Source organism: Silurus aristotelis (genome assembly GCF_946808225.1).
Source record: "Silurus aristotelis genome assembly, chromosome: 3".
In the NCBI taxonomy this organism is placed as follows: Eukaryota; Metazoa; Chordata; class Actinopteri; order Siluriformes; family Siluridae; genus Silurus; species Silurus aristotelis.
Window position 1 is genome coordinate 37,373,361 of NC_139576.1, and position 27,529 is coordinate 37,400,889.

At 38.6% G+C, this 27,529-nt stretch overlaps 3 protein-coding genes across 4 annotated transcripts in view; all 3 read right to left on the bottom strand.

Moving 5' to 3' along the window:
- Positions 1-3,784, bottom strand: part of LOC310723901 (interferon-induced protein 44-like) — a 6,608-nt gene extending 2,824 nt beyond the window's left edge. The window contains exons 1-4 of the mRNA XM_083537393.1: positions 3,780-3,784; positions 1,254-1,280; positions 630-896; positions 153-183 (exon numbers count right to left, since the gene is read on the bottom strand). Coding sequence (XP_083393519.1) covers positions 153-183; positions 630-896; positions 1,254-1,278 — 323 coding nt within the window. The 5' untranslated portion in view covers positions 1,279-1,280; positions 3,780-3,784. The remainder of the gene's footprint in view (positions 1-152; positions 184-629; positions 897-1,253; positions 1,281-3,779) is intronic.
- LOC310723906 (interferon-induced protein 44-like) overlaps positions 1-9,317 on the bottom strand; it is a 22,323-nt gene extending 13,006 nt beyond the window's left edge. Inside the window, exons 1-3 of one of the 2 annotated variants that reach the window (XM_083537399.1) lie at positions 9,140-9,317; positions 8,690-8,759; positions 8,070-8,389 (exon numbers count right to left, since the gene is read on the bottom strand). The gene's annotated coding sequence lies outside the window, so the exon portion shown is untranslated. Of the gene's footprint in view, positions 1-8,041; positions 8,390-8,689; positions 8,760-9,139 lie in introns of both variants that reach the window. The other variant, XM_083537398.1, reaches the window with a different exon arrangement.
- rpl31 (ribosomal protein L31) overlaps positions 1-27,529 on the bottom strand; it is a gene marked incomplete at its 3' end in the record, with an annotated part of 212,667 nt that overhangs the window by 73,828 nt on the left and 111,310 nt on the right. The gene's annotated exons all lie outside the window — the stretch shown is intronic.

A 27,529-nucleotide genomic window follows, 5' to 3' on the forward strand; every position in this document is an offset into this window, starting at 1 on the left:
ATTGATAACACGAATAACAGTGTAGAAGGGAATTCCTTTTTTGGAGCTATACTATGTACACTATGCTGTACTTTACTGAACTATACTGTAATATAGTATATCGTTAATGTTAACAGGTACTGTTCAGTATGTAAAGAATTATTCTCACTTACTTTGAATCAAAGTTCCTCCATTCCTTGAACTCTGTAAAAAAAAAAAAAAAATGACTTTTGTTAGGAGCCTGGAGTACTGAAAATGGATTTCTTATCTATGTAATATTTTAGATTTATTTAAGCTTCGCAATAATTGTATATTGTAGAAAACCAGATAATGGGATGTTCTTAAACTTATTCCTAACAGGAAGTGCACACTGGCACAAAATTTGTTACGCATCTTCAGGACTGTGAAAAAATCAGTCTTAAATCTATCTGCCATTACTGCTTTCACGCCGCTACGGCGTTGCCCAATCGGCTCTCCTGTGAATAGTGAGGCAACAGTTTGTAAATGTTCAGCTCGTCATGTCTGGGTGCTGCTTTCAGCTTCTATTATTATTATTACTTCTTATTATTATTATGTGTTTGTGTGGTCTTTGTAATAATAATTTAAAAAACAATATAAAAGAAATAAATTATGGATGGAGTTTTACGTACCAACTCTGACAACGGAAGAGCAGGAAACCTCCCCCTTACAATTCTTCAGGTTGATGGTGTATTTCCCGCCATCAGCCTCCTGAGCATTGACAATTTCCAACGAAGATTTTGTTGCATTTTTCAAAATAATTTGTTTGTCTTTAACGCAACACAGTTTCATGTCATTCTTTGTCCACCTTACTATTACGAGTTCAGTGTTCGCTTCGCAGGAAAGAGTGATGGTGTCTCCACATTTTACTTGCTTATCAGCCAGAACTGTGATAAATTCTGTTTGAAAGAAGTAGAAAATTTTAAATAGTAGAAATCATTAATATTCGAAATGAATACATTTGTTGTTCACGTGTCATGTTCACACCAGACAAACTGCACAGAGCAAAGTGAGGCTAGAACATCTTCTAATTATTCATCAAAGCGAAGCAGGTCTGAGTGTTTGTTACATGGTGCAATGGCTGATGGGAAGTAAAGTTCCTAAACTTAATCCTAACATTTACAGTGACAATCGGTTCTTGACTACAATTTGTTAAGCTGCATATGTTCCTAAACATCAGTGACACATACAGTCCAGACTGATCATCTGGTCATAAGGAGGATAAAAAGCTGCTACCAAAAACGTGTGGTACAAACCAGGTTTAGTGGAAGATGATCCCATTTTTGGATCTGTAAAAGTTAAGAAAAATATTATTATTATTATTATTATTATTATTATTATTACATAGAAACCTGAACTTGGAAGTTAATTAGAATAAGGTGTGACAGAAACATCTCTAAAAGGCAAGTACAGGTTTATCCAATCCAGAACAACAATATCACAGTTGATGAAGGTAAAGTCACACAGGTCAGGAATGACTCTAAAACATTGTTAATAAAATAAGAGATAAACATAATCACATGTGTAAGTTCCCAGGTTATTATAGAGACCTGATACATTTACCGGTCTACCAGCCTCAGCCTCAGACAGATGATCACAGGTGGCAAAAGTACACACATCCTTTTCTTAAGTAGAAGTACAGATCCTCACGTTTTAAAATACTCGGGTAAAAGTTGAAGTACTGATTATACTTTTTTACTCAAGTGAAAGTAAAGAAGTCTTGGCTCCGACATGTACTTCAGTAAAAAGTAGTTATTACTTGTTTTACCTGTTTTAGCTGTTAACTGGAACTCACATCATATTAATATTAGATAGATAGATAGATAGATAGATAGATAGATAGATAGATAGATAGATAGATAGATAGATAGATAGATAGATAGATAGATAGATAGATAGATAGATAGATAGATAGATAGATAGATAGATAGATAATAAAGATAGATAGATAGGTAGATAGGTGGATAGGTAGATAGATAGATAATAAAGATAGATAGATAGATAGATAGATAGATAGATAGATAGATAGATAGATAGATAGATAGATAGATAGATAGATAGATAGATAGATAGATAGATAGATAGATAATAAAGATAGATAGATAGATAAGATAGATAGATAATAAAGATAGATAGATAGGTAGATAGATAGATAATAAAGATAGATAGATAGATAGATAGATAGATAGATAGATAGATAGATAGATAGATAGATAGATAGATAGATAGATAGATAGATAGATAGATAGATAGATAGATAGATAGATAGATAGATCTATCTTTATTGTCATTGCATAGTACAGGTACACAGCAACGAAATGCAGTTTGGCATCTACCAGAAGTGCAAAAAGTAGCAATCGTGCAAATAGTGCAGATAAACATGTCTCATATGTACAGCATGTGATATGTATGTAAGCATATGTACAGTGATTAAATATAAAGGCTGTATCAGTGCAGAGATGTGTGGACATCATTAAGAGCTTTTGCTATGTTTCATTGCTATGTACATTAGACTGACCTCCTGTACATTAGACTGACCTCCTGTACATTAGACTGACCTCCTGTACTTTATACTGACCTCCTGTACATTAGACTGACCTCCTGTACTTTATACTGACCTCCTGTACATTATACTGACCTCCTGTACTTTATACTGACCTCCTGTGCATTATACTGACCTCCTGTACATTAGACTGACCTCCTGTACATTAGACTGACCTCCTGTACTTTAGACTGACCTCCTGTACTTTATACTGACCTCCTGTACATTAGACTGACCTCCTGTACATTAGACTGAGCTCCTGTACTTTATACTGACCTCCTGTATTTTTGACTGACCTCCTGTACATTAGACTGACCTCCTGTACTTTATACTGACCTCCTGTATTTTTGACTGACCTCCTGTACATTAGACTGACCTCCTGTACATTAGACTGACCTCCTGTATTTTTGACTGACCTCCTGTACATTATACTGACCTCCTGTACTTTATACTGACCTCCTGTATTTTTGACTGACCTCCTGTACATTATACTGACCTCCTGTACTTTATACTGACCTCCTGTATTTTTGACTGACCTCCTGTACATTATACTGACCTCCTGTACTTTATACTGACCTCCTGTATTTTTGACTGACCTCCTGTACATTATACTGACCTCCTGTACTTTATACTGACCTCCTGTATTTTTGACTGACCTCCTGTACATTAGACTGACCTCCTGTACTTTATACTGACCTCCTGTATTTTTGACTGACCTCCTGTACTTTATACTGACCTCCTGTACATTATACTGACCTCCTGTACTTTATACTGACCTCCTGTGCATTAGACTGACCTCCTGTACTTTATACTGACCTCCTGTACTTTATACTGACCTGCTCCTGCATGCATTGTGTTTTCTGTTCCCATATCTGTAACTGAAATTCAGGAGAATGTTCATGTTTTATCTTGTACACCACCCTGACCTGCTTTTTGCTGTTCTCCAACAACAGGAAATGACTCACTGCTGATTTCACAGCTTTTACTCTTTATCAGTTTTGATACTGAAATGTTTTGCATTAAAGTTTTCTTAAACAGCAAAATTATTGAATGTTTTTTTATACTAGGTACAAATGATATATAATATTTTGTATACCTGTAACAAATGCTGCAGAAAATGGAGAGAGGAAGAAACTGTCAAACTGAAAAACATTTAAGTGTCTAATAACTGTATGAAATCTACATTTAAAGCACAGTTAATAAACTTTCATCATCATTCCAAGACCCCGGATTTACTTACCTTCAGTCAGAAATATTAATATTTTTAGTACTGTGTTTTTCTTCATTTGTCTTTCACTTTCAATTCCGTCCCATTGATGGTGAGGCGGTTTTTTTTTAATGAAACCGAAAGTAAAAAAAACAGATATGATACCATGGTATTTAAACCAAATAATTGGAGACTGACACCTTTTTCTGCACATTTCTTCTCTTTTTCTGCTTTTTCTGCATTTTTGTTTTTTTCTGTTTGTCTGCAAGTTTTTGTTTTTTTCGTGATTTTGAAACAAGAAACAATCAAACAATCTAATCTTATCTTATTGCATTACATTAAGTTGTGATTGTGCCACATTTATTTATTCATAATAATAAATTTAATGGTCCTCTTCAGGCTCTTCAGTTTGGTTTATGCCTCATTCAATTTTGTACTTTCCATTTTGCAAATTTAAATATTAAATAAATATATTGCACTTTTTTTAAATACCACCTTATCATTATAGAATATATCATCTTATATCTTCTCTTATTTCTTTTACTTTCTCCTATTTTATATTTATAGTCCCTTTTACCTAATGCACCGTGTCTGAGCAGCCGATCGGGTTTACATTTCACTTCTGGATTCTGTAATTTCATGAACTTAGTAGCTTCTTCTTTATGTTCTATGGTGCTTTTTAATGAGAATCTTGTTGAATAAGGACTGGAAGTATTGTCTCAAACTTCTCTGCCCACAACAGGAAACAATTCTTTTCTGGTTTTACAGTCTAAAGTCTACTGGATTTCACAGTTACAGGACATGCACAGTTTGTAAATTTACTTAAACTAAAATATTTTGATTGTGAAGTTTAATTTAGCGTGCAGTAGTAAAGAAATGTATAAGCAAGTAATGCATAGTACACTACTTAAGATTTCTTCTAGATCTTCAACATCAGCCATCTACAGTTAACAAATACTTGCAGCTTGTCCAGAAATTATTTGAATTATTTCCTTTATTAGTTTTATTTACTGGTCCACACACTCTTTATTTTCAGTCTGTCAAGACGAGGTTTGTGAAACCAAATGCAGAGACAAACTTCGGAAATGCTGGAAAATCTATTGTTATTTTAGAGTCCAAAAAGGAAAAAGCAGATAAATTAGGCACAGGTGGAAGAGACCAGAGTCATGTCCTTAACCCAACAAAGAAGTGGAGTGGGTAAGGTTTATAGTATGGTGGAAATCGGGCCAGGTGGATGAGCGCTTGAGCCAGTGGTGGAGCAGGTCCTGGGGTAGGAAGGATCTGATCTTTTAGCTGGTGGGTGGCATCTCCAGCAGAGCTAAAGGCAGGTTTAGGAAATGTTTTGCTTGAAGGAAGGGTAGGAGAAGACATCGTTTAACACCAGCAGCTGGCAAAAATACTAGTAATGGCCATTGAATAGGGGACAGCCGTCTAAAAATGTCTTACATTGCAGCCAGACGATCCACTGATTTGGAAAATATTAGTGGACTTCTAGTTCTATTTCTTTGTGTGTAAGATCCCCGGATTGATGTGAATGTAACTTGTTTATTCTGTTAGGGCTGGGGCTCAAATTGGGGTCAACAGTGAGAGAGGCAGGAGTCTAGCAGCCTGTCACAGGAATGTTTCAGGTCTCAAATGTAAAAACATACTCAGAAAAAATAATTGGTTTTAAAGTCTTAAAAGTACAAACCAAAAACGAGCAAAAACTATAATTCCAAAAATAAATTCAGGTTACAAAAAAATCTAACATAACAGCAGTTTAAAGGAAAGTCCACATTTTATAATGGCGAAAAAACAAAACAACTCTGGAACTTGCGATTTTTAAAGTCGTTTAGAGTATTTTTGCTAAATGGCGACATCTAGTGGGGAAAAAACTGGAAACACACGGAAATGAAACCAAACGCTAAAAGTGCAGATACTCGTGTTTTAAAAAACTCGGGAAAGATGAAATTCTGACTTTTTACTAAAGTTAAAGTAAAGAAGTTTGGGCTCCGACATGTACTTAATTAAAAAGTAGTCGTTACTACTACCGCTTTTAGTGTCACACTGGTAACTGAACGTCACGTCATATTAAGATTCAGGGCTGTGAATCAATTAAAATATTTAATCGCAACTTATTTGCACATTTCTGTCTGTTCTAAATGTTCCATATATTAATACTTTGTTTTTAATACTCTAAGCAATATGGACATGGATAAATATTGATACTTTATGCAAATGTTTGTTTATTAGTAGTATAAACCAAACTGATAGAGCATGAAGACAAAATATTCTTGCAAAGGTTTTAAAGTAATTATCGTGTTTTAAATTACGTAAATCATCAGGACACCAATGGGAACTTTTGCTATGTTTCCACACGGATGGTTAATGAGGTGACACTGGTGAAACGGTAGATCATAACTAAATGATTACAGAATCATCGAGTGCATTCTGCGTTTTCTGTACTTATATTTATGTCTGTGAGGCAAATATTCACTGAGATACACGTTGTTTTAATTCTGCGTTTGTGAAGGGAGATGATTGAGACGGCAAATAAGAATTATGTATTTCTTTTATCTGTACGATCTAAAAAGACAGAAAAATGACAATACACTCCGGTGCGTTTGTCGCCCCCCAGAGGATATATTTTGTAAATCATGGCAGATTTTGGTGTTTGATTTGACACTTGGCGCATCATATTTACTGATTAACAATATGTTTCGGTAAAGTTTATTTATTTATTTTATATCTGAAAGGACGTCATGAATAAATGTATGTTGCATTGAAGGTTTTAATTTCGACTCTTTTATAGTTATTTATTTATTTATGTATTTATATTTTTTATAAAAAACTTAAAACAGAAATGCGCGCTGCATTGATCATACAATTTAGTGCCGTGAAAATGCGTTTGGCCCTAATATATATATATATATATATATATATATATATATATATATATATATATATATATATATATATATATATATATATACAAAACAAATGTTTTTTAAATGTTGTTCTCTAATGAATGTATCCAGGCTGAACATCCACCATATAGAACACAAGCAGAGAAAAGATGATGATAATCAGGTGATCAGGAATGTCTCTGTTCTCATCAATGAATCGCTCTGTCTCATCCATGTTAACACCAGACTTCTCACTGCCTTCTGCCTGCTCATTGTGAGCTTCATCTACATCTGTGGTGTGAGAGAGACAGAAAATGATGCACCAGTGGGAGACTGAAAAAGCAGCACATTTACAGGAAATATGTTGATGGTCCGAAATCTGTGCACACTTTTACCTCCACATTATTAAAATTCACATCACTGCAGCGATTTCTGGTGATAAATTCAAAAACAAATAGAAATAATCATAAATCATTTACTTTATTTTCAGGGTTGATTTTTGCATTCTTCAAACACTACTACTGTAGGCCCTCCGTATTCTCTCAGATATTCTATTAATCGCAGTGTAATGGTTGGAATAAGCAGCAAAAAAAACAAACATTATCCAGTTAATACCCTGAGCCCCAGAGAATAACTTCTGATTTGGTTTGTTCTGTCTGTATGAAAATTTTAGAGCAGAAAAAACACCACAATAACTTTAATGTCTGGGAAATGCATTTATTTTCAATTAAAACACGATTCTTCAACTGACTTTATTTCTAGTTTTCAGTTCACGTTGGTGCAAACTGTTCAAAGATCCACTTTTAACTTTCACAGTAAAAACAGAGGCCAAAGCTTTTATGATCTTTCTTCCTCTTAGTAAATATACATTTAAAAGATGTTTCTTACTGGAGGCAAATGGGGGCTTTTAAGTCGACCAGGTAGCAGAAGAAACGTAAGAATTGTAATCTGATGTAAAGTTTGCTCAAATGTAGTCTTTCAGAGGAATAACTACTAAAAACTGATATTAGTCTAAATGTATACACATTTACATGTAACAGGTTGTGGCTTAATGTTTTCTCATTTTCGTATTCAGTCTGCACATTTGTCTCAAACCGAGAGTTCATCAGTCAACTAAAGAATTGTTTTAATTCATCAGAAATGTTGCAGAAACGAACATTTAATTTCATTCATTCATATCACATCTGCTGTAACATCTGCAGCAGGAAAGGTGTTTTCTACTGTTTATTTTAATGTTTTATCCAGTTTCATGATTCCACTAAAATCTATGAATTAATAAAATGTTTAAAACAAAATAAATCAAACATTTAGGTGCTTTTTATACTTTTATTGAAATGAATGTTTTGATATGAATTTTTTTTTTTTTTTTTATATCTGAATCCTTCTTTTGCAGCTTCATATCAACATTACACTAATAAACATCTAGAACATGAGATACTTCAGTCTGTTTCCATGATGTTCTACAATAAATAAACTCCGTAACTCTGAAACGGACTGCAGCACAGTTAAAACAGCAGAAAAAATCATTAGTCCTCCTCTGCCCACTCTCCAGGATTTGTACCATACAAGAACCAAAAACCGGGCAGGAAAAATCACTACTGGCCCTTCACTCCCTGGATACATCATCTTTCAGCTCCTCCCTTCTGCTGGTGCTACAAAACTCTGTTCACCAAAACTACCAGACACGTTTCTTTCCTCAGACAATCAGCCTCATAACAACTCACCATAAATATATTCCCTGCTTCACATCTATAAGTGCTGCACTATCAGAGCTGTCAGTCATCATATCATCCGTATGTGTTACACACATTATTAATCTCTCAGTCCTGAACAAACTGGATATTTCATTTCACCTCTTCATATCTGTCACATGGTGGATTTGCAAATTTCTTTTGCACTGTAATATGCATTGTTCTTTACTCTTGTTGTCTAATGTCTAAATTCTGCTGACAGTTTTGCTTGATATTTTACCATTTTTATCTACAGTAGCAGTACACATGATAAATAAAGATACATTTGCACGGAGACGCTGCCTAGTGCACTACAGTCCCATTCAGCATTACTGTAATATTAAAGTAAGTCAGTTTGTGCTACATACCTGGTACCAAAATTCCTGCCATGTTTGAATCTGTATTAAAGAAATATTATAAGAAACTGTTATCAGTTACAGTGTTAGCGTTAGAGGATGTAACTGTATAGAGGAGGAAGGAAACGCAGGAAAAAAAGAACAGAAAGTAAAAGTGATGATAAGCACAGCATCGTGTTGTAACTGTAATAAACACTGGCACTTACTGAGGAAAATTCTGTTATCTGAAAGTAAATACTGTACAACAATGCAGTCAGTAATGAAACTGTCGTAATGTATGTTATAGAACTAAGCGAGTGTGTGTGTGTGTGTGTGTGTGTGTGTGTGTGTGTGTGTGTGTGTGTGTGTGTGTACAGGAGAGAGAGAGAAATAATCTGTTTTTGCATATTTTTTTTGAAGCTCTCTGAACACTAAGCACTTACCTTGTGTGATTTCCTGAGTGTCTGATATCCTGAGTGTCCTGTTCGTCCTCCTTTTATCTGCTCTGGTCCTCTACTGTAGTGCATGCAGAAGAGGGTGGGATTTCTGGAAAATCGAAAGTAAAAATTCTCTGCCTGTTTTTTTTTGTAGTCATTACAGTTTGTTTAATGTCTTTTTCTGCTGTCTGCAGAGATAAGGGACATTTCTGAGAAATAATATTATGCACTGTAGATGATAATGATAACCGCAAACTATTTGCAGCATGAGGGGAATTGGTGATCCTCTGACCATCTTTACTTCTGAGAGACACTGCCATTCTGAAAGGGTCTTTTTATACCCAATCATGTTGCCAATTGACCTAATGAGTTGCAAATTGGTCCTCCAGCTGTTCTTTATATGTACATTTAACTTTTCCGGCCTTTAATTGCTACCTGTCCCAACTCTTTTGGAATGTGTAGCTCTCATGAAATCCAAAATGAGCCAATATTTGGCATGACTTTCAAAATGTCTCACTTTCAACATTTGATATGCTATCTATATTCTATTGTGAATAAAATAAAAGTTTGAGATTTGTAAATTATTGCATTCCTTTTATTTTTTTTTATTCACAATTTGTAACGTGTCCCAACTTTTTTGGAATCGGGTTTGTACATGCTTTATCCTCATGTATGCTGTGTTAATTTATTTTCTGTAGCACATCCAATGTAGCAAACACAAATGAACACAGTTGGATCTAAAACCATTTAAATAAACTAAATGCTGGATAACTGTACATTTTCAACCCTCCACCCCAGTGCTCTGCCGAACGCTCCGCTCTGCCCCAGAGTTTCCAGGAGATGTCCGCTCCGCTCCAGAGTTTCCCTGAGAGCTCCTCTCCGCTCCAGAGTTTCCAGGAGAGCTTCACTCTGCTCCCAAAAATGTGCCGAACAGAGCTTAGTTTCGTATGGGTCCGGCACAGCTGGCCAACGTGCAGCACAAGGGTGGTCCTGCACTGGGCCTCAATGGCATGGATGCTGATCTGTTCGATGAGGAGGTTCTCACAGCGTTAGTCATGGAGCTGGGACTGGACAGAGTGCAGGAGCTGCCAGAACTGTTTCTCAGACAGAACGAGTTTGATTTCCTACCAGGCCGAAAGGGATGTCGAACCGCCGCCTGGCCGCGAAAGAGACGTCGAACCGCCGCCTGGCCGCCAAAGGGACGTGAAACCACCGACTGGCCACGACAGGGACATCGAACCGCCTCCAACTTGCCCGGAAGACGACGTTTCGTCCCTGAGCTCTTTTAATGGCGAAGTCTCGCCCCTGAGCTCATCTAAAGGCGACGTAACGCTACCAGGTGCCTTTGAAGATGCTCCTCCGACAGCAACATCATACCTCCGAGCTCCTCCGACAGCAACGTCTCGACTCCGAGCTCCTCCGACACGGACGCATCGCCACAATGCCCCTCTAAATGCGACGTCTCGCCCGCAAGTCACGCTGGAGGTGACGTCAAGCCTCCAGGTGCATGTGAAGATGGCATGACGGTCCCAAGGCCTTGGAAGAGGCACCTTCGCACTGCTGGGTCTCTCTGAGGGTGAAGCAGTGGGTAAAGACCCTGGGGGGAGCTCCATCGCTGCCCAAGGCCCCTCTGACAGCCAAAGGCCGTTTCCAGAGCCATCCAATCGTGACGTCTCACTCCTGAGCTCCTCTGAAGACGACGTCTCGCCTCCGAGCTCCTCTGAAGCCGACGTCTCACTTCCGAGTCCCTCCCAAGATGACGTCAAGCTCCCGAGCTCCTCCAAGGGCTACGTCTCACTTCTGAGCTCCTCCAACAGTGACGTCTTGCCTCTGAGTCCCTCTCAAGACGACGTCACACAACCGAGCTCCACTCAAGGCGACGTCTCACCTCTAAGTTCCCCAGAAAGCGACGTCTCGCCCCTAACCTTCCCGAAAGGTGATCTTGGGCCTATGAACCCCGCAGAGGGCGTCGTTCGGCCTCTGGTCTCCACCGAGGACGTCTTCCTGCTCCCGGTCTCCATTAAAAGCATTGCTCGATCTCTGAGCTCCGTCAAGGGCGTCGTTCCGCTCCTGATCACCGTAGAGGGTGTCGCTTGGCTGCCGATCCAAGTTGAGGACGTTGTTTGTCCTCAGGACTCAGCGGAAGGCATGTCTCATCCTCGGGACTCCGTCGAGGGCACGGCTCGGCCTCTGTTCTCCGTCATGTGTGTCGCTCCGTCTCTGGTCTCCGTCCAGGGGGTCATCCAGCCTGTAAGCCCCGTTGAGATCTCCAACCAGCCTCCGGTTTTCACCAAGGACGTCATGCCGGTCCAGGTTTCCGTGGTGGAAGTGGCTCTGTTCCAGGCCTTCGTGGGGGACGTTGATCCGCTTCTGACCTTCGTGGTGGGCACCCCTTTGATCCAGACCTCCGAGGGGGCGTCGCTCGGCCTATGACCTCCGGTATGGGCATCTCTCTGCACCAGACCTACACAGAAGACATCGCTCTGCTCCAGTTCCCCGTGGTGGACGTCGCTCAGCTCCAGACCTCCACCGAGGACGTAGCTCAGTCTCTGGTCTCCGTCGAGGGCGTTACTCCGTTCCAGGTCCCCTTGGGGATCACCTCTCTGCTCCAGTCCTCCGCGGTGGGCGTCATTCCGCCCCTGATCACCGCCGAGGGCATCTCTCAGCCTCCGCATTGCTTCATTCCAGGTCTCTGAGGTGGACATTGCTCTGCTCCAGACCTTAATGTTGGACGTTACCCTGCTCCTGACCCCCGCAGTGGGCCCCCGTTTTCCACCAGAAGCATCTCTTCACCTCCTGTCTATGCTGAGGGCGCTGCCCTGCCTCCGGTCTTTGCTGAGGACTCGCTGGGTTTGGGGCGTCGGGTGCCGCCCCTTGTGGGGGGGGGGGGAGGGATGTCAGGGATTCCCCTGCCTCTCCCCTTTCGGCAGCTGTCATGCTGCCGCTATCTTGGCCACTCCCGGCCTTGATCTAAAACACCTGGGACTCGTTAACCACGCACCTTCATAAACTCCCGTTCTAGAGTCTCATGCTGTTCGTTATTGCACGTTATGTTGGTGGGATTTGAGACGCTCTCTCCTCATGTGGACCGGGGCACCACGGATTTTCCTTTCCTGCTCCGGATTCCAAATCAGACATTGTGGATCGCGCCTCTTTTCAGGCGCACCACGGATATTCCTCTCCTGCTGCGGGTTCCAGATCTGATGTCGTGGACTGCGCCTCGTTCGAGGCGCACTACGGATATTCCTTTCCTGCTTCGGATTTGGGTACGGACATTGTGGACCTTGCCTCTTCAGAGTGCTCCACGGATATACATACCCGTTTCGTTTCAGAGCTTACTCTACACTATCCTCACATTTCCTAAATAAAACCCTTAAACCACGTGCCTCTCCTCTGCATTTAATTCCACAAAACAAAAAATTTTAGAACACAAGATAGGAATGCAGACATGTTGGCCTAATCCTCACAGACTTCAAAAACAATAAACGTGTACTTATATTTATTAGTTTCAATTAAATAGCACAGATTTTTTTTCACAGCACTTTTTTTATCATAGACAAATCTGAATTTTTTGTCTATGCCTGTCAGGGATCCACCTGCCATGCCTTCCTCAGAGTTTCTCACCCTGCCTCTCTCTACCTTGCTCAGCGCTAAACGCCAACACCTGTACCTGATCTAAACAGTCATGCTTGTGATCTCCAGGATTCCCGACTGTCAGCATTCCTCGCTGGTTCCTGCACCCGGTGCCGATTGCACGGATTACCTTCCATTTACACACTACTCCCGCTTTCTGGATATTACTCGCGTTACAGACTAAACCCGCATTACGGTTCGTAACTCCCTGAATCGTGTTTGTGTTGTGAATCACGCGATAAACATAATTGAGTTACTCCTGCTTCCTTCGCGTGGTAACTGCCCTGACAATGCCGACACGTTAAATAATTTTCTTTATTCATTTTAATCATCACAATAACTATGCGGTTGAAGCTGATCATATTCACTCATCAGGGCTGTTCTAGACATTTGGAGCCCCTGGCTTCCTTTAATCCACCTTTCAGAATAAATAAACAGGAACTTTAATACAAATCTTATTATTATCATTATTTTTCCTTGGCCTTCATCATTTGCTGTAATAATAACTTCCACTCTTCTGGGAAGATGTTCCACAAGCGGTTAGTAAAGTAATGTAGTGATGTAGGAGAGAAGGTGAGGAGGTTCCTGGGGTGAAGTCAGTGTTTAAATTCATCCCAAAAGTGTTCAAAAGGGTTTGAGCTCTATAGCAGGAGATCTTCCACTCCAACCATGTAAAGCAGATCTTCATGGTGCTGGCTTTGTGCACAGGGACATTGCCATGCTGGAACAGGTTTGGGGAATATAGGGAAAAATTCATGCTCCAGCATCCAAACACATCCGGTACAATTGTGTGCCTCAGACTTTGTGGTAACAGTTTAAGGAAGGCTCATAAAAGCTGTCCCTATTTTACCAGTATTTGAAATATGCACATATGAAGGAATCTTCTTCTCATCAGTCCCTTCTTTTTTTCTCTCTCACAAATTGTGCAGTAAATATAGAACTGAACTAGATCTACACATCAGACTGAGGAAGGTGCACACATTTAATGCTTGGCTTGCAGTCACACTTAAATGCTGCTTGACTTAAACATATTGTGCATTTTATTTCTTTATTTCTTTACAGGTATTTTGGGGAACTGATTCAGCAGGCATCAGCAGTATGCACTCTGTCTTCATGAATGTTGTCATCCATCATTCTGAGATGCTTTGCATAATTCTGTAGTGTGCTTTTTTGTTGTTTCTTTGATCTTCATCAACACTAATCACCAATTACTTCATTACATCATCTCAGCTTTCAGAATTCAATTCTAATTATTTACATTTGTAGTAATTACCTTTTCATTTTCAGATTATTTCCCTATACACTGTGCATCGCTGACTCGTTACATAGCAGAAATGCAATCAAACTGCTATTTGGTATTGCATGTAAACCACATACATTTCCTTCTGCTATTTCTAGAAGCGTGGGATACTTCATACGTCAGGAAAGCAGTCTGGTTTCAGAACCATTTTCACTTTCTCTTTTTCATAGTCTCCATTTGCTGTGCACTCAGCAATGACATTTTTTGATGCATTGCATTAGACAAAATTGTGATAATGGGGAGATAGAGCACTTACTTTTTTCTATCAGGACAAGATTATTAGAAGGAGGTTCATGGAGACTAATGATCAGGTGCCCACAAACCTTTGCTTTACAAAAGCCATTCACCCTCCCACCATTCATGCAGGAGGTTTGCATTCAGAGTCTAATTAGTAAAGTTTGATCTCATTAAATGATAAGAGCACACACTTTATCAAAACATTAAATGAGCGGAACTACACAAAATATCAGTCACAACATACACGTGTATTCAGAAATCTATAAATTGTCCTATGAATCTCTTGTGAAATGTAAAATATGAATATTCAACCAGACCTTCATAGAAATTCTAGAGATGATAAAGAAAAAAAAAAAGAAAGCTGATATCCCTGGGGTTTGTTTTAATTTATGTAGGAGTCATATGAAATGGTGTTAACAGTAACCTGAACTTTTCTATTAATTCTATACTATTTGTAAAAGTTACGAAGTGCTATCAAAAAGATTGGAGGCTAATGGTGTAACTGGTGCTGTTCTGAAATGCAAAACAGTGCATTAATATATAAACCAATGTATGTACAATATGTTCTACATTTACATCAGCAAATTGCATATGACATGCTCCCACACTCCCATGCTTACATTCCTCATTCCTCGTACATCAGCAGCATGAAACCGGATCTTTTAGGTACATTTACATGTGCAGCATTTAGCAGACGCCCTTATCCAGATCGATGTACAAAAGTGCTTTGAGTCTCTAGCAATAAATAAATCTACACTGGTACGCAAGATTACAAACTTAATATAAATATAACTCTTGAATTCTATAAGCAAACTTGAAAAGTGCTAATTTAAGTGTTTCAGGAGGTAGGTAGGTCTTCAACCGTCGCTTGAAGATAGCCAGGGACTCCACTGTACGGACATCCAGGACCTTGCTGCCAGAACAGAGAAGCTAAATTAATGTATTAATTTGCACTTGTAATGAAACCTGACACAGTTTACGGCCACACAAGAATTCAGGACATTCTAAGTTCTGTACATGAGCTGTTGTAGCTCAGGTGGCATCGTGGAGCACTCGAGAGCCTTCAATCTGCCTGTTTTTAATGCAATTCTCCATTTTGTACCATTAAAATAAAGAATCGATTTTGTATTATCAATAAAGGTTTCTATTCCTGCTGCTCAGCACAGCTGTACTTGACAGACTATGGGCACGTCTGGTTATTGATCCATCTTTGAATTAGTGTGCTACTTTGAGTGGACCCGAAGGTCATACTCTGGGCTGCAAACATCTATACTGACAAATTACTGAAACAGACTAAAACGGATCGCAATAATGCAAATAATATGAACATTTTTGCACTCGTGAACATCAGAGAACATTTGGTAACCTCACTAATGATTCGATATATAATGAATAAACATCCAGTGTTGTGTATGAGGATGGTTTTCCTTTCACCTCTGGTTTCTTTCATGTTCTTTTGTGCCGAAGCAAAGACCTATTGTTAAAAAGAAAGAGAACATCAAACAAAATCTCTCCTCCTCTTTCTGGTGGCAGCCCAATTGCAAAGCAAACACGAATAAGACCTTTTTTTTTTTTTTTAATCTTAAAACCTTTCGAATTCTAAATACGTGGGTGTGTGTAATCAGTGATTGTGTAGCAGCGATTAAAGTGCTATTAAATGTTCTCTAATAAAAGACGGCAAAGGAACTGGGATGCCACAGATGTCTCAAAAACACTCTAACAGCTGGCATCTGATTACAAATGGAACTGATTAGGCTCATGTCCATTTCAACGTGGCACATAGACATTTATTAAACTGGCTCCCTAACGAACACAATCTCTACAGGAAACCTGGAGAAAATGACTAAATAAATAAATAACAATATTTTGGTATATTCATGGATTTAATGTGCATTAAAAATTTTTTTTTTTTTTATTATACTGATACCTACATGTGTATATATAATATTCTCCTCTGTGAAGTGATCTCATGAAGCTGAAAGCCTTCCTTTAGAGAAATTAGTCCACCACATTGTTCAGTAGAGTCTCTGAGAACTTTCTTCTTATTTTTCTCAATAGTAGTCATTGTTTTATGGTCTTTTATTAGCAGGTCATTTATGATTAGCAGGATGTTTCAGCTGTGGCATTTGTGTCAAATTCAAGTCAAATTCAGGCTCTAATTGCAGGAGCTGCAGGACTGATCCAAAGCACTGCAGGAAGCCCATTGAGTGTAGATAGAAAGTGACGGAGGGAAGGCCAACTCTGGCCCCTGGATGTGTATTAGCATAAAGTTCAGCAACTTCTCAGGCCCTCGACGATATTTTTCTGATGGCAGGCGATGTGAAGAAAACACTTCAGTGTTCACGTTATATCAGTGAAGTTTCACGTACCATAATTTTACAGGTTCTGGTCCATTGTGGAACAATCCTTTAGCAAGTAGATGTAGTTAACAAAAAAATGACGTGCAACACCAAAGCCGTTCTCTTGGTGTCATCTGAGATCTGGCTTTGATGAATCACAAAAGTCTGTTCTTTCTGTTGCCGCTCATTCACTAAGGCCACCCACTGTACAGATGTCAAACCCGTCAGTAAAACCATTAGCAATGACACAGCTCTCTCGTTCTCTCCATTTTTCCTCTGTCTTCCTCCCTACCATTAACATTTCCTCATCTGTCATTCTTCATGACTTGTTCCCCTTCATTCATCATTTTGTGAAGAATTGGAGTGACAAGGTCATATTAAGTATGCATGCTAATGGAGGAAAAGAGTCTACTGGTGCACACATACACTCCTGCAGCGAACCTTCTCTCTGTGCATGTAGAGTGAGAGATAAAACTTTAAATAAGCAACCTAATTATATAAGAGTGGGGCATAAAATTCTATCTAATGAATACGTTCTTTTTATAGTTTATTAATGATTGCTATAGTAGATGCTGAATCACATGTGGTTTACGAGGTACACTTATCTTTTCGGAAGAGATGAAGGTAACCAAGAATGAATTATTGACCACAAAGATCTGAGCAGGCATCATCAGAATTAACTGCATTTGTCTGGATTTTTCTTGTTTGCTTCTTAGCAACGTGATGGATCATGTCTTTAATGTGTTCATTCTAATTTATTTCAAACATAATCGAAAGAGTTTATAGCTCTAGAGCATGACACTTCAGATCTTTTACTCCAACTGTCAAAAAATCAGCTTTGTGCACAGGTGCATTGTCATGCTGGAACAGGTTTAGGCCTCCTAGTTCAAGTGTATTCAATTGTCTCTTGAAGAATCACATATGGCTGGAAGAGACAGGTGCCCGAATACATGTGCATGTTGTATACATAGCAATTCTACTGACCCTGTGTGCAAAGAAATCTTAAGAAGACATAATGGAAATGTTTTCCAAAACCTCCAGTGGATTGTATGTACTGCAGGAAAAGTCATTCTAAACCCCTGACCTAAACAGTGTTTATATATAATACGTAAATAAGTAAACCACTAAATCATACCACCACCATCTGACTCTGTTGAAGGTCTTTAGCATGTAAGTGTTCATGCATGGGAAGTTATCCATGTGTTAAAAACACCCCTGCTGGTTATCTGGTATGCAATTACAGTTACACAATTACACTCCAGCTCTATTGGCTATGATTTTGGATTTGGATCTGCTCAACTACCTCATAATTTCCTTACACCCTGCAGCAGAAAAAACACATTCTGGAGTGTATGTACTAAATGTCATCCATTTTGCATTTTGTGGTGAATGGTGTGCTAATGGCAGGGAAGCGTTCGACTTAATAGCTACGATTAGGACACGAAGGCATTTAGACTTAAATGAACTGGAAACTATTCAAACCGAAAAGACAAAGCAGTGGAGAGGACAAAGCAGTCTTTAGTGCAATGACAGCTGAGGTATATGTTTGGAAAATGAAGTAGGTCCATTAAATAATGTGACCTTAAAAGTCTCATATATTTAGATGCAGTTACACACACACACACACACACACACACACACACACACACACACACACACTCCTGTGGAGAACTCTGTAAGGACATTACTTTATCGCTTTGAACATGTGGTAAATGTGTGTGTTTTGGCACTGCTCCTTGATGTGCAGCTTGCGTGGCCTTTATTAAGCCATTAGAACAGAATGCTAACTGCTACGATTAAAGATCAGGGTAAGAACCCGTGTGTTCAATAATGTTAAGGGCTCATGCACTTCATCCAGTTCTTTAAATTGTAAAGGTTTTTGTTAAACATTTACTTATTATTTTTTGTGGCTCACAGTTTTCTGATTGTACACTGATTTGTGCAGTCATGATTATTACTATTACTATTATTATTATTATTATTATTATTATTACTACAATGATACTAGTTACACAGGTGAAGGCTCCAAATAGTACACATGATACCTATATAAGTATATTGGGCAGAAAATATGGTCAATTAAACATCTGGTCCAAAAAAGGCAAATGCTACTGAACTCAACAAAATGATCTTTTCAATATGCAGATTTTCTGTGGAATGTCTGATGTGGTCTGATGTGCAAAACCATTTCTTTTGTACAATTTAATATATTGCAGACACTGAGCTTAGCCATAACCCTAAAACTAGCCCTAAACATAACCCTAAGCCTGACCCTAGCCTTATATCCTTATATTCAGCATTTCTAGTTGAAATGTAATACACTTAACATGCAAAAATATAATTACTAAATAAATGAAGACAATACACCCCCACAATACATTACAGTTGAAATTGGACTACAATTCACTGCATCCTTACATGACTCGGTCACATGTCTCTAATTGTTCCTGTTCCTTGTCATTCTGATTAGTTTTATTTATCCTCTCTTTTCACAGCACTCTTTTCCTCACATTTTTCCCTCCTCATGATGGTGATTTTTGTTCCATGGTGGTTCTTTGGTTGGTTTTCTTTGAGGTCGTTTCTCTTTGTCATTATTATGTAACAGCTCTAATCTTCATCCAGCATGAACCTTACCAATTATTTCTGATTGTTTACATTCAAACTTAACCCATCATTCGTTTGCATAGCCGGCTGCTTTATAGAGCTAATAATCATGAATGCTCAGTGGAACATGAGATTAGGCCGTGGTCTGATCACTGAACTCAGCAAATGTTTAAGCTTTCTCCTGATACGTTCGGCTTGGTGATAAAACCAGTTGAAATAATTTACGTTCAATTCTATTGGACGTTTACTGCTACGTTTATCATTCACACAGCATTCGTGATTATTTGGTATATGAGGAAGTGGCAGCTCAGTGGTTTAGTCGCTCTGATGTAAGATAATTGTAATTTTTCTGTCAGTTGAAGTAGAAGTAATAAACATTCTACAATTGACCCAGCACAAACTACACTACACTACACTACACTACACTACACTACACAAGCAATACTGATTTGATCTCAAATCATTAATATCAAACCAGCCAGACTTGATCAGGAACATGGATCTTTATCTTTGAGAAGAGGGTGAAGTCCGCACGAGCCAAATCTGGGGAGTAGGGTGGGTGCAGTAGTGAGATTTTGTGGAGAGTTCTCCGACAATCATTATGCGTGAGTTGCTGAATGGTTTTGAGGGTCGTGCTCGTTCAAAGTCTTCCTAGTCTCGTGTCATCTTCCAGCGATGTTCTTCCACTCTTGTAGTGCACTTGCTGCTCAAAGTGCCTCAAATGACTCGTTGCAGGGTTGCCGTATGTCAAACGTGCGTCACCAGTTAATAGCACCAGTTAAAAGATTAGTCTTGAAACTTTTAGACACCACCTCGTATGTAACTGTAGGTTTTAACCAATCCATTAAAAGTTCAAGTCCCCAAGTTAAAGGCAGCCATTTTTCTGGTTTTAAATCATTTTTTAATCTTGAAATAGTGTCCATGCATAATCATTGAGTCCTGTATTGCAATGCAAACACAAGTCAGAGCATTTGGTGTAGAGCATGTAAGCTCTGAAAAGACAGCAGCAGCGATGTGTCAGGCTTCTTCTGCATGTTGACATTTCCAGCTCTATACAGCAACTTTCTTTGGCAGCAGCAGTGGCAGGAGCTATTACAGTGAGCAATGACATGGAGGCTTGTGCCAGCCCCTCTGGCTTACTCAGAAACAATCTCCAACAATCAAACACATGCTTCTGGGACTGTAACTGAGTGCTCTCAATGGATTTTTCTCAAAAACCAACAGGCAGCTGCTTACATGCATGTCCATGCACCTGAACAGGGATGTGCAGTTTTTATGATACATGTATTCTAAATATAAAATCGGATTTAGTCCTTTGTATTTGATGTGGGATGATGAAAATGGCTTCATATTTTGTTTTGTATGTTTGTAGTTTTTAAATACTTTGAAATACTTTGTAAGAAGTTCTACGTGATGACATCATAAAAATGTGGCCTCTGATTGGTTTCTGCTCAGTATTTTGCTCCGAATTGTTCAGATCAGAACAGAAAATGGAATTTCAGGAAATTAATCCATATGGAAGAAGGTGGTGAAGGTCAGAAACCTGCAGGCTGCCAGCTTTCAAATAAGTGTCCAATGATTAATAAATAAATATTTCATTGCTGAATATTGTTCCATAATTGAAGTAGCTGTTTAGTAGGATCGTGATTTTGCAGACCGCCGCATGAACGACTGCCGACGCATAATATATTATTATATTTATCATTAACAATCAAATAAATGCAGGTGCCTTAAATCGTGATCTGTTAACTGGTTGCATGTGTCAGATTTATTACGCGACTCCGCCTGAGAAAATCTGCTGCTATCAAACATTGTTTACTAAATCAACCGAGTCGCTGTAATGTGAAGAACAGATCAAACAGACGAGTGATGGAAGGTTTGCAAAGAAATTTCATGCTCCATTGTAAAAGTATTTTTTAGTACTTTTAAAATACAAAAATACAGAAGTTAATTTTGATACGTGATGTGGCTGCTGTATTTTGTAGTTTATTTTGATACACTTAAAGTTTAGGGATTTGGTATTTTATTTTAAAATACATTTTGATGGAGCTTTGAGTGGAGGAGGAACTTTGCTGCCCTTATTTCTCTTTATTTTTTCCTCACTCCTACTCATTTGTTCTCTCTACCCTTTTCCCACACCATGGAGGAAGAGTAAAGAAAAGGACAAAGGCACACCGGGCTAACAGTGCTGACACACACAGACACTTCCTGCATTATGATAAATTATTCCTTTTTATAGAAAACCCAACAAAAAAGAAAAGAAGTGGGCAGATATAAAGAAGCAACCAGGAACATAAATCTTTTGGGTGAAAAAAAAAAAAACAGTTTTCAGCCGTTATTATGGAACTCTGTACAATTTTGCAGTGAAAGGGATGTTTTTATCTTTCCATTCTTTTTATATGTAGGAGAGTTTAAATGTCCCAGATACTGTAAGACTGAAGGGGGTTTTTGTATTATGACAGTGAGAATGATAAGTGATTTGTCAGCACATGAGGTTCTCAGTTCAGACTAATTAAGGCTTCCTTTTCTTTCTACTTGTACCTTGTGTTAATCATATGATGATGAAGGTTGAACTTTGCAGGAGTGCCAACTTTTTGAGTTACAATTAATGTTAATGTCTGGGATTTGGGATTTTAGTGCAAAAACTTCTTACTGAAAAGTTTATAAGTGCACCAATTTGATATTTTAATCCAAGCTTTAAATGCTTTCTAATTTAATTACATTCATATTTATATATATATATATATTATATATTTCTACATCTATAGCAATTAAAAGATGTTCTATATATGCATCCGTTATCTTAGGATAATAATATAAAACATGATTTTGGTACATTATATGGCAAAAAATATGTGGGGCTTCACCAAGACCACTGAAGACCATTCTATTGATGAGAACCTCTTTTTATTTTCTCTGTCACTTAACAGTTAACAGTAAATTGGGACCCACACTATAATGACGCCAGTGGTTTTGAATGTGATTTCCCTGAAAGCTTATTTTTAACTGTAAATGTTCTTAGACTTAACAAGGATTATTTATTAATATGCAGAACTGCAACATTTGAAACTTTGTTGTGAGGTTAAAATGCACAATATGACTGCAAACACTTGATAATAATACATGCACAAAATAATCCCTTATTCAAGTCAATTCAATTCATGTTTATTTGTATAGCGCTTTTAACAATGAACATTGTCGCAAAGCAGCTTTACACAGATAATGTGGCTTATGTTACCTACATAAACCCGACATTATGATATATAGTTCAGTAACTGCTGTTACCAGAATGAGAGAGAGTGCAGAGCTGCTGGATTAAACAACACAGTACACCAGTGTTCAATAACACATTTCTGTGCTTGTACGTATACAGTGACTGTTGTGAGCACATCCATATCATGTGAGATCATTAATAGTTCAGATTTATTGGAGCATAGACTAGATCATGTGATGTGTCAGACTTCTGGCATCATTTGGCATTAAATCTCACATTGCTGGTGCCACCCCACAGTTGCTCTGTGTTCAACCTTGGACCAGTCAGTAGTTCGGCATGATCCACCACACCCACGGCGCTCAGGAGGTTCCTGCAGAGTTCATCACACAGATGGTTTGGAAGCTGTAGCAATGTGATGCTCTAGCAGTGTGATGAGAGGACTTTGGCTTCCCCTTTGCTCTTTCTCATTAACAGGCAAAGCCCAGTCCCTCATTTATCTTCCTCTCTTTCCAATATTTTCCTTCTTGTTCTGTGTCTGTCTTTCTTGTTTTAGTTCTACAAAAACACCAGCCAAGTTAATGGAGTTATTTATTTTTCCTCTGTAATGTCCTTCATTAACACTCAGGTTTTCGCAAGTTTTTTCATTATTTTCTTGATTCGTGTACTTCTTTGAAACACTAATTAAAATATGAAACGTTTGACTCAAAAGACTGCGGGCTCTATTTTTCTCTATCAGTGTGATACAAGTGCAAGCTGTTTCATAATCATAATTAAGACCTTAAGGGACAAAAAAAAAAATGTCTCACACGGCAGTCTAGACACGCTAGCTTTATTTCACAGTCTACAGTTTTGTACAGAGTTTATTCCTAAACATTCATTTAATTATTTCATCACTTTACACTAAACCGAACAGGATGTGAAAGTAAAGTCAGGTATTGATGTAGGTGAGAAGGTGAGGAGATGGTGTTCAATAGGGTTTATAGCTCTATAGCAGGAGAACTTCCACTCCAACCGTTAAGCAGATCTTCCTGGTGCTGGATTTGTACACAGGGGCATCTTCATGCTGGAAGAGGTTTGGGTCTCCTAGTTCAAGTGAGGGGAAATTTTCATGCTGCATCATCCAAAGATGTGCTTTTTCTCCAAGTTTGACACAGAAGCACATAAAGCCAGAAAAATCTGATGTTTTTTGGACCATGTAGTGACTATAAGTCTTATTACAGGTTATTACAGTAAGATACGTATCTACATTGGCTTATTACATTTTGCTCTATAAACTCTGTCCCTTTTTTTTTTAGAACGTTCTTCTGTTAAACAAAAGGAGGAGCTCAAGCTGTGTAGGTGTTTTAAAATGCAAATTAGAAGCACATACTTGGTTAACCTTGGTCATGGATGCATACTATCGTTTTGCAAAAGACTTTACTTATTATTATTATTATTATTATAACTACCATTGAAACATTTTATTAGTTAAAATTTTTGGTTAAGTTTTGCTTCCTAGCAAATGTTTGGTATCTCATGTCTTCTGAATCATACAAATAAACTTGACTTGACTTGACTTGAATCGAACAATGTGTGAATGCAAGATGCAGAATATCACCCATACACTCACAAGAAGCAGGCGCATGTTCAGCCGTTACACCTCTGTGAGTAATGTCTCGCTCGGACCTGGAGAGTTTCCATGGTGACCAACCAAAACATGCACTTAGTGAGGCTGAAGTACCGAGTAATTCTTGGAAAAATGGTGGGTGTTTTTTTTTTTTTCTATTTAGTGTGCACCCCGGATCAGTGCCAGCTTCTGTGATAGATTATGGAGGTCTTCTCCTGAATTATGTACAATTTTAGCAGAACTTTCAAGAAGCATTTTATTAGCAAAGAGATTACAAATAAAAATATAATAATTCTTGAACCCGCTGTTTCTACAAAGCAGCACAATTATCTGCCAATACAGTAGAAAAAAGCTGAGAAATAAATGTCCAAAAAATAGGTGTAATTTATTATTTTAGATTAATGCGATCTCCAAAATTTTTTTATTTTTGTCAGCAAACAAATAATCAAACAGACGGCATGTTTCTGCTTATTCTTTTATATTTATAGACATTTCAATTAGCAGCCGATCGGGTTTTTATTTTCACAGTATGTTTGAGAAAAATAAAAAATCCTTGTAGCACTGAAGAGTTTCTTTGAAGAACTGGCTGCAGGGAAGATAATTTTGAATAAACAGGCGAAAGTGTTATATTGTGATTAATCTTTGTCGAGATTTTGCCATCTTTTCAGGCAGTCTTTCTTTTTTCAATCTGTTAAAGTGCTGTGTTTGTGATTTCCGGTGACATGGGCCATGTTGTCAATGCAGCAGTAAGTGCTGTTCAGGAAAATAAACAGTCTGTCAGAGAAGGGGAATCTGCTGCTGCCTCATTAATGTCAAGAGTTAAAAAACTAGCCTGTTTTCTTGGCTGTGTGTGTGTGTGTGTGTGTGTGTGTGTGTGTGTGTGTGTGTGTGTGTGTGTGTGTCTGCATTATTGTTGGCAGGTGAAAGAGACGGCTGTGGGGACAGGGTAAAATTCTTCAATTTAACTGGCAAACAATTCCAAACACCCAAAGCAAAATGTGGTGCAATAAAGTACCCACAGCTGGTCCTTTATAACGTCTCAGCACACAAGACGTGAATCGAGCAGCCCATCGTGTCCTACAGAAGACAGAAATATCTGAAATTGTGGTTAAAGATCTTTTGAGGTTAAATGGGGGGTGACATGAGGTTTAGGGATTGGATTTGTGGCTGATTGGACGTCTTATTGGCAGGTTCAGGTGATGAATTTCTCTTTGGGACATTCTGGCACATGTGTCTTGCCAGCAGGGCAGAAATGAGTGCCTAGCTGTTGTGCTCAGGGAGCAGAATAGCAGGACATCTTAGTTGCTTCATTGCAAGGTGCAGGATACAAACATGAAACAGAAAACGAAACCAGATATCAGCCAATAATCAGCAAATCAGCTTGATTTGGGAAATTAAAGGAAACACTCTAACATGAACCCCTCGCACAGGGCAGGATTGTGAGAATACTCACACGACTGGGAGCAATTAGCCGGGTGGCATTACGATGCAGCTAGTGGTTAAACTGAGGGGGATTAGCTTGATGTTTATCATGGCAAGCTGTTACCTTGTAGAGTCAAATCTTGTTGCCATGTTGGACGGATCCATGCAGATTGCTGTCTCTTCTATCAGGTATCAAAAACTGCTCCAAGTGCAGGTTGAAATGCTTTATTTTAGGTCCGTCATTCATCAGACACACAATGAGCCTTTGTAGATCAGGAGAATCCTCCTGGAGTGTGAAAGGGATTGGGCCCAGGTGCATGTAATCAGTAGGATGGTGACTGTAAACACTCGTGTTCATAAGATGTGTCTCGGGTGCTGAAATTCACGGAGACCATGTCTGTAGGCGGAGACACATTCTGGTAGCTGTAACGTGACCCTGTAGAGGGACATTTGGCTGGTCCCCAGATGGAAGCTAATTTACAGCTTTAATTTTAAAATTAAGCCAAAAAGGCTTCTTTTAGGTTACTGAGGTATTAAAAAGAGCCAATGGACCGTCCTCATGGGAACAGTAAGAAAACATTCATAAGTATATGTGTGCGTGTGTGCGTGTGTCTGTGTGTGTCTGTGTGTGTGTGTTTCTGAAATGCTCCTGTTCCTTCACCTCTGCTGAAGAATTATGGCCGGAGGTAATATCGCATCAAGCTTTTAAGCATCAGAGCAGCGTAAACATTCTTGCTATCTTTTTAGAACATATTTGTGCTTCAGAGAATTTAAAGCTGCACTTTTTAATGAAAACCTTTAAAAATAAATACAGATACATCTGTTCCATTATTTCTTACTCCCCACAAGGAAAAAGGCTTTTCACCTATTTTTCATTCCACTATTTGTCTGTTGAGATATATAAGTGTGTGTGCAGGTGGTTTTCTAAACCAGAAAGCTGTCAGATTGGTAGAGGAACGTCTGCCTTCAAGGACCTTCGGGAGGTAAACACAGAAAAACAGAACAGCCCTCACGTATCAATAAACCCAGCAATCATGACTTACTTTTGATGTGCATTTCATAATTAAACTTCAACAAGTCGTTAATGCTGCTTATTCGAATTTACAAATGGGACTAAAATTTGGTCCCAGACTTTCTCTCGCAGGTGGTGCAGTAGAAAGCAGGTAATAACACAGCTGCTTTTCAGGTTTTCAGATCTCTGTTTTATTCTCATCTGCAACACCTTTAGACACAAGAAGGTCAAACACATGACCCTGAATATCCAAAATCTGCCCAGATTAGAAGACTAGGTGAGAGTTAATGGAGAATTCATCAGTGGGTTTCACAGTACAGATGGTTTCGACTTTTTGATCTTACGATGACGATAGCGCTATGACATTTTTTTAAAATATTAAAATCAGCACAACGCATTTAAATTTTCATTCGATACGTTGGAATGCTGCCAGGATGTACTCGTCTCCCACCTTGTAAGATGCTCTTGCTCTTGCCAGTGGTGACAGACTCCTGTTGTCTTGGTGTTAAAGTTGTTTTGGTTTTTTTCGAAGCCCAATTTATTCTCCAGACACTGAAATAGATCACGTCTGGCTCCGCCCCGGTCCATTTGCTTGCACTTTCTAAAGCACAAATGGAATAGTATAATATTAGTTTCTCTTTTACATGTTTGATTTCTGTATTTTTTTCATCTTTTATTTAGTCACTCCCATTATTTTGGTGGTCACCAAGCAGGTTGTAGCTTTGTTCAATTCATATAGATGATAGACTGCAGTAGTAGTGATTAAAAAAGAAATTACGTAGTACCTGTGATGTGGTCTCTTGTTTTCCTTTGCTTTCAAAAGATCCGAACAAGAATAGACGGAACATTCTGGTCCTGGGTGAAAAAGAAATAACTTGAACTAGGAAGATTCTGAAATGCAAGTGGATTACATGTAGTTTTTAATTACACTAATGGAGATGCCCTTCTTGGTCCTGCCAAAAGAAGAATAAGGAACAGAGATTGACAGACCTTTTGGGATCTTGAAGGATCCATTGTATCCTGTAAGCC